The sequence below is a fragment of the Anguilla anguilla genome, chromosome 7 (assembly GCF_013347855.1).
Source record: "Anguilla anguilla isolate fAngAng1 chromosome 7, fAngAng1.pri, whole genome shotgun sequence".
Classification (NCBI taxonomy): domain Eukaryota; kingdom Metazoa; phylum Chordata; class Actinopteri; order Anguilliformes; family Anguillidae; genus Anguilla; species Anguilla anguilla.
In genome coordinates, this window is record NC_049207.1 from 56,080,005 (window position 1) to 56,091,190 (window position 11,186).

Consider the following 11,186-nt stretch of genomic DNA (forward strand, 5'->3'; position numbering starts at 1 on the left):
GGATGTTTTTATATTTCTATTTATAGACCTGTGTTCCCCAGACAATGTAACCAGTAGCCTAATCTAGGCCTACTGTACTCACTCTGGCCTCCCCTCTTGAAATAATAAAAGCAACTGAATAACAATTAAAACGGTAGCCTATAGGGAGAATTTTACTTATGATAGAAGAATATCTTAATATAATATATAGTATAACAGTAGCCTAGTCCTACTTGTGTAGGCAATCATAATTAGCGTATAGTATTTTATAAATGTAGCCTCTTATAAAACGACAATAATTGTGGATAATTCACAACTGCCTCTACTGATAAAAATAAATAAAATGTATATTGAATTATTAGATATCACTTAGGACGTCTGTGAAGTTAAATAAAAATCGGACTGTTAAAAAATGCTGTAATATTGCCGCATTTCAGTTTGAAGCCGCACAATCGCTGCTCCGCGACAAGAGGCGGGCGGGAAAATAAAGACTCGTGTTTACGTCAGAAATCGGTCTTGGCGGATGCGAGTGTTTGATTGGCCAGTTCGGTGCGATGGGGGTTCCCCGCCCCGGATTGCAGGGGTGAGACGATAAAATAGTCTATCGCTTTAAATCACAATCTCTGATAAAGCAGAGATCATAAAGTCCTGGTGGAAATTGGGGAAATCACAGACCAGTCTTTTTGCTAAATATAACTTGCAGAATTATATTTCAGAGTGCCGTTGACGAGTTGTAATATTAATACTGATCATTCCGTTTATCACTGTGTTCATTTAGGTAGGTATTTTAAGGTAAGTGGTGGTTAGCTTTTCCTGGCTTTGTCCTCATAATGAGGCTCAACGGTGAAACGCACTGTTTATGTTGTCGCGCTGGACTAGTTAGCCTGCTTGCTACATAATGTTAGCTAGTTACCGCTTCCCACATAGGCCAATGTTGTGTTCGTGTCGATTTGTATTTAGTTAACTACTAAGCCATGCCGTCGTCGTATTTGACGAACTAACCATTTCCTTTGTTTTCATTTTCCACATAAACTGACATAATGATTACATTAGCTAGTTGCTAGCCGTTAAGCAACTGCAAATCTAGCTGGCTGCAACAATAATAGACCCCCCCCCACATTGTTCCGTTTATCTGCTAGATGCACATCGTAGTGATTGCGTTACTACAGTCGACAACAAATGCCAAAACTAGTCCAGCTACGTTAGCTTGCTGCCTGACTGTCAGCAACGAATGCCCCATCCCTGTTAGCTAGTCTAACGTTAAACAAGCTCCTTGTATTTGGCCAGTGTTAGCTGTTATGTGCGGATAATGGGGAAAATTCGAATGCAGCTAACGTTACTATATTGTCAGATAAATTAACGCAGCAAGTTAAAAACAATGGCAAACAATCTAGCATCAATAATTGAGCTCTATTAGCTGGCTAACTTTAATGATTTTTATGGCTATCCAATATACGTTCCCTTGCATTTTTGTTTTGTGCATCTGAAAAAAAACGACGCCACAGCGCGCTAGGCAGCTAATTAGCTATCATACTCGGCACTGGTAGCTAGCAGCACTACCGCTTTCGTTTTCTTCGAAAACGCTGGTATATTGTAGGAATTTTATTTTACACCCGTCCCTAAATTTCCTGTAGTCTAGCGAGCTGGCTAAACGCACCTCCAAACATTACTCTGATGATATTCGTTAGTCTAACCTAGTTTAGTCGATGGCTTACGCGTCGGCTTGCAAGCTCGATTTGATACTAGCACTTCAGCTACCGGCATTTCGGTAGTTGTTTAGACTAGCACTGCGACGACGACGCAACGCCAAAGTGTATCTCGCTGGCTGTTAGCAGGATGACCAGTTGGCCAGCTAACCAACATTAGCTACGTTAGAATGTATCGGTAATGAAAGGCCGCTTGTGTCGTATAGCTTTAACTTAATAGAAATATACTGGAGCTACAACGGTTGGCAGCAATGTTGCTGGTTAGGGCTAACGTTAGATAAACGGAACGATCATCTAGATGACTATCAAGCTATTTAGCTACTGCTGCGTTACATTCAACAGTGTAGCAGCGAGTAAATTTAGATTATACTTAAAGTAATGGCTATCCTTAGAGGCCCTCCTGTTTCCATCATCCGTTTAGGCCCACAGTAAAATCCTGTGATTGTTAGTCCATAACAAAGTGTATTTTATTCTATTCTGTGAGCGGACATGACCATGTATATTTTAAATTGTGTTTTATGCGTAGTTTCGACCATATGTATAATGTATGTATATAACGTTAATGAAATTTATATTATCGCTCCAAGCTAGTATACGTGCCTGCTTTGAAAATGTTGCTACGCACCAGCCCAGCCCGTGGACCAGTGATTGCGCAGTTGTATGCGCAGCTTGGTATCCAGTGATCAGGAAGAGCAAGCTGGAAATATATTAACCCAATTAGTTAACAATGCATACGAGCGTGGGAATTTACGGATAATTAAATTTTGCATGGTTCATTGTCCCTTTAAATTAACCCGTTTACGATAAGTACTATAGCTTTCTTGGTAACTGTATGTAAAAGTGTATGGAGTCCATTACTAGTTTTATTGTTGCTGGTCTTAAGCGGTTTTTAATATACCCAACGTGGCTAAATGTAAACCTAGCCAAGAACAGCGAGCGTACCTAACTAGCTAGGTGACAGTAAGGAATCCGTATTTATCACGTGGCTAGCTAACGTTCCTCCAACCGTAATTTGCACACAAAGCAAGTCGGCAAACGCATACACACATGGCCAATCAACGATAGCTTGCGAGCTAGCTAATGACTGAATCAATTTTGCTGTCAATCGCTCAACATCGCTGGCGTTTGGTGCAGAGTATTTGCTAGCCGGAGTCAAATGTCGTCATGCACAACTGCATAAATTTCATGCAAGTTGCATAATTTTGAAACTACGTTTGGCTTTTCAGGGTAGCCTACATATACCCACCCCTCCCCCCGTTTTCCGGATTTGCCATGGACGTGGTTTATCTTATTTTCTTTTCTTTTTTAAACAAAACTCATGCTTCTATCACCATTATATTGCTTAATCTGTAATCATTGAATTGTTTTGTTGAATAGGGTGCATTATTCCATAATATGGGAAATGTGCATATATTCCATTGATTTAAAAATAATAAAGTGCAGTCTAAAAGTTAATTATCACTGTAACCCTCCCCCCCTCCAGACTGGTGCATATTTAAACTTGAGTGTGTGACCAAACCAGACAAACGCCCTCATAAAATGGAGGAACCAAATTCAATGAAATCTCATTGGCTGAGACAATTGAAGTACTATTCACATTTTTCTGCTCAGTTCTAGCTCCTCTCCTCTCACGCTATTCAGTGGTAAAGTCAAACCCTATGAGATGCAAATGCACAGTTTTACAAAGTATGACCGTGTCCAGCATCCCCCATTTCAGTCCCTGCGATGTCACTGGCATGGTTTAGAATATCCTCCTTTTCGCATATGAGCTGTTTTTCTGCCTTCCCTGACAACTCCGTGTTTCTGGCTCCTGTTTTTCAGCATTCTGAATTGCGTACCAAAGAAATGGTGATGGAGAAGCCAAGTCCCCTGCTTGTAGGGCGGGAGTTTGTGAGGCAGTATTACACACTCTTAAACAAGGCGCCAGACTTTCTGCACAGGTCAGTGGGAGGGGAAGATGGAATTTGCTTTTTGTCCCTTTTAAACATAAGCAGATGCATAGAAAAGGAAGCCGGTGATCTCCCAGCAGATGAACGTTTTTGGTGTAAAATGGCGGCGTTCTGTTTTTCAGGTTCTATGGAAGACACTCCTCCTATGTTCATGGTGGGCTGGATGCCAGCGGGAAACCGGCAGAGGCTGTATATGGGCAAGCTGTAGGTGTTACTGATATAACGCCATATATGTGGCACGTGCACATACAGGCATATGCATATGCGCGTGTATGTGTAAATAAGGCATATCATGGGCACTGCCTTCATCAGTAACTTTTCTGTGGAAATCGTAAATGCATAAACAAGATTTGGTTAACGTGACACGCTTCATTTATGACATCACCCGGTGAATATGTAATCCAAAGTACCGCTGGGGAGTTCTGCTAAATAAATAAGTAAGCATAACTGGATTTCAGGTTTGCAGAGCTCCTCACATAATGGAAAGTCACTGAATTGACCACTGACTTCTGCATTTTCCAAAAATACATGCGCTTGATTTTTGCGAGTGCGAAATCATTGCATTTAAAAATTACTTGCTCATTTTTTACATGATTTTTTTTTTAACCAGGAGATCCACAAGAAGGTGATGTCCCTTCAGTTCAGTGAATGCCACACGAAGATCCGGCACGTGGATGCCCACGCCACCCTGAACGATGGCGTTGTGGTTCAGGTCATGGGGGAGCTCTCCAACAGCGGACAGCCAATGAGGAAGTTCATGCAGACCTTCGTGCTCGCTCCTGAGGTGCGGACTGACTCTCTCAACTGCCACTCTGCAAGCTTGGCAATGAAATCACTGAGCATGTGATAAAGTGTATGTTAAAGATGGGCTAAATTCGTCTACATTTGTTGGGCTGTCTTGAGATGTTTACTGACTGTTATGGATTAGCCGAGTGGCATTTGTTAAGACTCGTTTAAAAGCTGCGGTTGGTGGCGGTGCACGGTAGTTAATTTGGCCTCGCTCTTGTTTTCGCTGAACAGGGTTCGGTGGCCAATAAGTTCTACGTGCACAATGACATCTTCCGCTACGAAGACGAGGTGTTTGGCGATTCCGAGGCCGAGCTGGAAGGTGAGCCGCGGACGCGCGTTTCAGAAAAGTGTCGTCGTCGTTTTGCGCGGTGTCTGCTTCGCGCTGAGGAGGAACTCGCGGAAAGGAAACTTCGACTGCGCCGCTATGCAAATGGCGGCACGAGGTGGCCGTTCTCATCCGTCTTTCCTTTTTGTAGAATCTGAAGAGGAGGTGGAAGAGGAACAGGAAGAGCGGCAGCTCTCGCCAGAGCCCCTCCAGGACAGCCCCAGAAGCACCGCCTACTACGAGCAGCATCCTGTGACGTAAGTCCTGCACTGGCTGGCTGTGGCTCGGGAGCTGCGGAGTTTAGCACTCTGGGTGGTTCTGCCATTCATGTGCTTGCTTAAGGCCACACACATATCCCCATTTTTTGGTTGAGGGTGTTGAAATGCGGCAGGTTTTTTGGTTGAGGGTGTTGAAATGTGGTGGGTTGTGTTTGGGTCAGGCTGTTGAAATGCAGCTGGTTCTTGGGTGAGGGTGTTGAAACGCGGCGTTTTGTGGCATGCAGTAATGGCGTGGAGGAGGCACTGGAGGAGCCTGCTCCTGAGGCAGAACCTGAGCCTGAGCCAGAGGAGGTGAAGAAGGTCGAGGAGGAGCCCAAGCCCAATATCGAGGAGAAGGTTCTGGAAGAGCTGGAGGAAAAAGTGCCGTCTCCCGTTCCAGTGGAGTCCCCGCCCCACGCCCAGGAGCAGCCGAAGGTCTGTACCTCACCTCCAGGGGCATTGGATCCATAACTTAAAATGTGATCAGCTGTTTCCTCAGAGCTTTGACCAACCATGTTGAGCTGAGATACACGTGGGCTGGGATGTCTTCAGGAAGCGTACTCCATGTTCTGTTTTCAGTGTTTAATCTGATGTGTACCTTTGGCTTAGATGTGGTTCCAGAGGAACTGGACTTATTTGAAAGCGGCATGGGTTTGTTGCATTTCTTGTAGACCTTCTCTTGGGCTTCAGTGACCAGTAAAAACCTGCCTCCTAGCGGTACCACGACTTCCTCTGGAATTCCTCCCCATGTTGTTAAAGCCACAAGTTCACAGGTAATCCAGTCTGTGAACAGCTGGCATCCTGCTCACAGAGTACAGCCTTCACACGTAAGGGTAGAGGCACATCAGCTGAAAAGCTTTTTGTAGAATGCATGATCAGCATCGACAGCACACTCGCTAAAAGTTGAAAAGCATACTTTGTTGCTATGGTGATCAGCAAAGCTAGGACACGTTTTGAGTGTTTTATGGCAGGGCGCTTTTCAGGGTTGGGTTTGGGTTTTTTTGTCGTGCTTGTTGACGTGCTGCTCCTGCCTGAACCTTTCAGCCGAGAGTGGAGCCCAAGCAGGAAGCCCAGCCGCCCGTCCCGCGGGCGAGAGACCAGCGCACGCGCGAGAGGCCTGGGTTCATCCCGCGGGGACCCCGACCCGGTAAGAGCCCCTCTGTCCCCATCTGTCCCCCTCCCAGGCAGCTCAGCCCCTCTGTCCCCCTCCCAGGCAGCTCAGCCCCATCTGTCCCCCTCCCAGGCAGCTCAGCCCCTCTGTCCCCCTCCCAGGCAGCTCAGCCCCTCTGTCCCCCTCCCAGGCAGCTCAGCCTCTTCTGTCCCCCTCCCAGGCAGCTCAGCCTCTCCTGTCCCCCTCCCAGGCAGCTCAGCCCCTCTGTGCCCCTCCCAGGCAGCTCAGCCCCTCTGTCCCCCTCCTAGGTAGCTCAGCCTCTCCTGTCCTCTCCCCCAAATCCGCTCGGTGGAGCTTCCACAAGCTGGCACTTCGTTGCGGTGCTTGTGTTGGTTTCCACGACGACTGCGTTATCGTCACCTGCCTGTTTGTGTTCACATGCATTAGTTGATGGAATCGAACACTCCGTGTGCTTACCTTGGAAGCAGATTAGTTTTTTTTTTTGGATGCAGGCAGTTTTCTGTTCTGTTCCAGAGCTGTGTTCTGAGAAGGATTAAGTGCCTGTTAGACCCGGTTGTATTTACACACAGCCCAGGCTAGTTGTGCGCGGCACGTACCCGCATGACTTGAGACGGTGTCGGTGTAACCGATGGTAACCGGGGTAACCTGACTGCTGTTGCTCTTCCCTCGTTGGCAGATGGAGTGGCGTCGTCGGATTCGCAGGCAGGAAAGCCGCACTTCAGCTTCATAAACAAAGGTGAGCCGAGGCGTGTGGACCGCGCTCACGCAGCGCACGGTCGGGGCGCTCGCTGGGCCACAGGCGTGCGGTTCTCTGTCCGACTCGTGTGAATCCCACACTGATTGTGAACTCTGTCTGCCCAGGGAGGGGAGATTCGGAAGCCAATGAGATGGAGGGCCGGCGGGTCGTGAGGTATCCAGACAGCCACCAGCTCTTCGTCGGCAATCTGCCACACGACATCGACGAGAGCGAACTGAAGGACTTCTTCATGAGTGAGTACAGTCCCCACCCCACCCCCCCCCAAGTCAGGCGTTCGGTGCCCTTCCTGCAGTTGTTTTCTTCGTGAGCGAGATCAGTGTTGAGCAGTGAGATTAGTGTTGAGCTCTTCCTCTGTGGTCAGCAGTGTGAGGCGTTTTCCGTTATCTTTGTCACCTCCTGTCTTCTGCAGCCTTTGGAAATGTCGTCGAGCTGCGCATCAACACCAAGGGCGTCGGAGGGAAGCTGCCCAACTTTGGCTTCGTGGTCTTCGATGATTCTGACCCTGTGCAGAGAATTCTGGGTGCAAAGGTAGGGGCCGTCTTTCCCTCGAATACCCAGCCCGTTGCACATGTCACAGTGCAATTTTCACATTTATTTATTCCCCATGCAATGTGTGCAATGGTGAAAATCAGATGATGGGTAATATCCAGGGATGTAAATGTGAAAGTAACTGCTTAAGAAAGTTTCCCTCTGGGCTGGGCATCAGCCACTGAGCAGTGTATTCATTTAGTTCCACTGCCAAACCCCCCCCCCCCCCCCCCCCCTTCCCTGCCTCGCCCCGCCCCCTGCCTCGCCCCGCCCCCGTTCCCGCTGTGTTCCCAGCCCATCATGTTCCGCGGCGAGGTGCGGCTGAACGTGGAGGAGAAGAAGACGCGCGCCGCGCGCGAGCGGGAGACCCGCGGCGGGGACGACCGCCGGGACATGCGCCGCAACGACCGCGGCCCCGGGGGGCCCCGCGGCATCATGGGAAGCGGAATGATGCGGGATCGGGACGGGCGGGGCCCTCCTCCGCGCGGCGGGATGGCTCCCAAGCCGGGCCTGGGTTCGGGAAGAGGAGCCGGGCAGGGCGGGGAGAGCCGATTCACCACCCAGCGACGCTGAGTGCGCCACCTGCAGTTCGGAAGTAGTACCACGTTCTTCATCTTTGCGTTCTCGTTAACGAAATCTACATAAATATATATACTTTTTTGGCTTTGGAATGTGACACAGCCTGTCAACCATTTCTTTGATGTGAAAGACAAAAAAAGAAAAAAAAAAAGAAAAAAAGCGCAAACATCGTTAGTTTACCAACTCTGAGCCGAGCCTCCTTGTCCGGTTTCTCAAGAGTTTGCAAACGTTCATTTTTAATTTGAAAAGAAAAAAAAAAAAGCGAAATAAAAACAGGAGAAAATCTGCAATGTGAAACAGGGACTGATCAGACTTTACCGTAGCACAGCCCCTCAGAAGAGATTAAAGCGCCGGCCTCGCGCTGCAAGCGGGGATGCCCTTCGGATTCCTCCTCTGCACATTTTGTATAAATGCGATCTGCCCGTTACTGTGGAAACAAGAGGTGCAAATTTTGTGCAATTGGAAAGCTTGCCTTTTTATTTTCTTTAAAAAAAACAAAAAAAAAAAACACTGCTTAAAACTAAAAAAAAAAAAACAAATTGCATTTATGCACTCATCAATATGCACTAATGGGTACTTGTCATTTTACGCCGACATCGTTGGGACGACGCTGGAGGTCCCCTCACAGTTGCCAGTCTCTTGGCTTAGACAAATTACTGGCAGGTCCTGATCGCCACCTGCCGCGACCAATACTCTTTCACATCTCTGACCCTTAACTATGTTTCAATTACTGCTGGGGGGAAAACAAACCGCAAGTATTTTCTTGTGAATTAAATTAATAAAGAGCAAATCCTGGACTTCAAACGGAACACGGATGGGAAAATAAGCTCAGCACTAGGACAGTTTGATGGCTCTCTCTGTTTTATTTTTTATTTTCATGTTTTTCTACCGTCTAACCAACATTGCCCGACCGCGATGCAGGGGTTTTTCGACTCCTCCCATCTGAGGAAATATGGGTATAACATAATAAATGTACAGCAAAATCATAGCTTACTGTATTATTTTCTATTGGCTTTTAGTTTTCAAAAGCATGATGGTGCCTTTTGTTACATCCTTCCAGTCTTACTGATGAGACTGTGCTTTGAAAAGCACTTGTTATTGACAGAGGAGCTGTTGCAGTTGTGGTAATATTTCAGTACATTGCACTATCCTGGTAAGACAAAGGGTTACAGGTACAATTTATACAATCCCAGGCTGCCCACCTATATTTGACTTCAGGAAAGTTGCTGTAATTTTTACTTTTTTTTATTTTTATTTTTTAATGAATATATACACTTGTTTATAGTTTCTGTTCCTGGTTGAAAAGACAGTCAATTGAGAAACTTGCCAGGGAAAAGGCGCCTGAATTCTTTTCTCTCCAAATGCTATGAATGGTTTAAAGTTGCAGTTGCTTCCATTTGCTTTCCATAGTCCAATGTGTCTTTTTGGAACTGCTTCTTGCCACGAAAGCATCTTCGATAAAGTCAGATGGAGAAATGAGTGAACTGCTTGGTTTCTACGAGTGTGGGTGCTGTTCTCCGGGCAGGGGTCTCCTGGGGCAGCTTTACCAGTCTGCGCCAGCTGGAAGTGAGGAGAAGATGCAGGGTTTGGACTGGAGAAATTAATCATTACCTTGCCATCCAGGGACCAAGGCGGGTGACTGTCTGGTTTCTGTATAAAGACCCCAGAATCCCTTTGGGCTACCTGGCGAGAGTCACACTTCCAAACAGAAGTACTCACCCTGGTCCTTCCTGGTCACTAACAAGCAAATGCATTGTTAACAAAGCTAATATTTAATACATTTACACATTTTCTCTTGCCACCAGACCCCCAAGTACACTTGGTTCTTCTGTTCAAGCCTTTTCTGTTTTGACACACCAATGTTAATTGTAGTGGGGACACCCATCAGTGTCGTTTCAACCCCAGAGCCTCGTGAAAAGTCAATAAATGGCCTGCCAATGGGATCAAATGTCATATCGCTGCTATTTTGAAAGGGAGACCTGAGCTGAATCCTGTGGAGAGAATTGCACAGATCTTTGTTTACACAGACTGCTGTAGTCTATTAGCAGGTCGTTTCAGACTGGTTTTGAAGTTGTCAAGAATGTAGCGCATTTTGAATACGTCTCTTCGGAGGGGAGGATCTTTCTTGTTTGTCAGTCTTGCACTATTTCCAATATTTCTCGGACAAACCTGGTTTCAGTAACACTCCTTTGCATCGTGTATCTCCTGTTGGGGTCCGAGAAGCAAAACATAATGGACATTTTCCCTTCAACCATGGGAAGAAACGTTTCGTCTCCTGAAGCCCCATAAACGCTGTTCTGAACAGGATTTGAAGCATAGTTTTTCAAATATATTTTCCCCCGGTTTTGATGGCTATAGTTCGCCAACAAGATTCCTGGATCTGAATTTTTTATACTGTGTTCAGTTTCCATTTGCATTCCTATATAGCCACTCTCCACACCCCTGGGATTCGTTCAGTTTTATCTGTCCCCTTTAATGTACCGTTTGTAGGTATTGATAACTTTGCCAATAGCTTGGTGCAGGGTCGTCCTACCTGGTGCAGCGATGCTACATTGTCAGTTTCCATGAGCGCGCAGTACGCAGTTCCGTTATAAACTACTGGCTATTCTCTGGACTGTAGTTGCGCATTTGGAAGGGCGGAACTATGTGTGACATCATAAACCCGTGTACAAGGGTGTGTACGCAACCTCCATGACCTTGGACGACCGATTTTTATAGTTGCGAAGGAGAGAAAGTGGGAGGAGCAAGCATGCTCTTTTTTTTTTTTAATCTTACAGCATCAAAGAACTATATATGGTGACTCTGGCTTTTTTCCCCCACAACCCAAATTTAGTGGGTTATTTTCACCCCCTTTTTATCAGAAGGAAAATTAAAGCAGTGGCTGTTAATCTTTTTATTCTTTCCGTTGTTGATAAAGCAGAAGAAAATCTAAGAAAGCACTAGAAAGATCAAAATATAACATTCCAATCCTGATTTTGTTTTCAGCGGAATTGGATCGCCCTATTTAGCAGGTGTGGTAAGCAATGGTTTGCCATGTTAACTTTTGTCTTTTTATTTTCTTTTAATAGTAGAAAACGTGTTGCAGGTGGAGCGTTTCTATTTTAGTTTACCATTTTGAATGTGTTGGACTTAACATACAATAAACTACTGATATCTGCATCACCCATTGCTGTTGTCGTGTCTTG

General features: G+C 46.2%; 1 protein-coding gene across 2 annotated transcripts; it reads left to right on the plus strand.

Moving 5' to 3' along the window:
* The first annotated feature begins 558 nt into the window (after nt 1–558).
* On the plus strand, nt 559–11,163 carry g3bp2 (GTPase activating protein (SH3 domain) binding protein 2). 2 transcript variants are annotated; one of them, XM_035425620.1, is made up of 13 exons: nt 559–757; nt 3,507–3,625; nt 3,757–3,838; nt 4,245–4,418; nt 4,655–4,742; nt 4,900–5,005; nt 5,251–5,440; nt 5,677–5,778; nt 6,050–6,152; nt 6,814–6,873; nt 6,999–7,127; nt 7,304–7,422; nt 7,717–11,163. In XM_035425620.1, the coding sequence occupies exons 2-13, from the start codon at nt 3,531–3,533 to the stop codon at nt 7,993–7,995; spliced, it is 1,527 nt and encodes a 508-aa protein (XP_035281511.1). In that variant the 5' UTR covers nt 559–757; nt 3,507–3,530; the 3' UTR covers nt 7,996–11,163. The 2 variants fall into 2 exon arrangements, with proteins under 2 accessions (XP_035281511.1, XP_035281510.1); XM_035425619.1 differs by having other exon boundaries at nt 560–771.
* Nucleotides 11,164–11,186: the final 23 nt, after the last annotated feature.

Coding starts and splice junctions, on each gene's coding strand:
- g3bp2 (XM_035425620.1), top strand. CDS start 3,531: ATGGTGATGGAGAAGCCAAGTCCCCTGCTTGTAGGGCGGGAGTTTGTG. Junction 3,839..4,244: donor AGGCTGTATATGGGCAAGCT/GTAGGTGTTACT, acceptor TTTTTTAACCAG/GAGATCCACAAGAAGGTGAT. Junction 4,743..4,899: donor TTCCGAGGCCGAGCTGGAAG/GTGAGCCGCGGA, acceptor TCCTTTTTGTAG/AATCTGAAGAGGAGGTGGAA.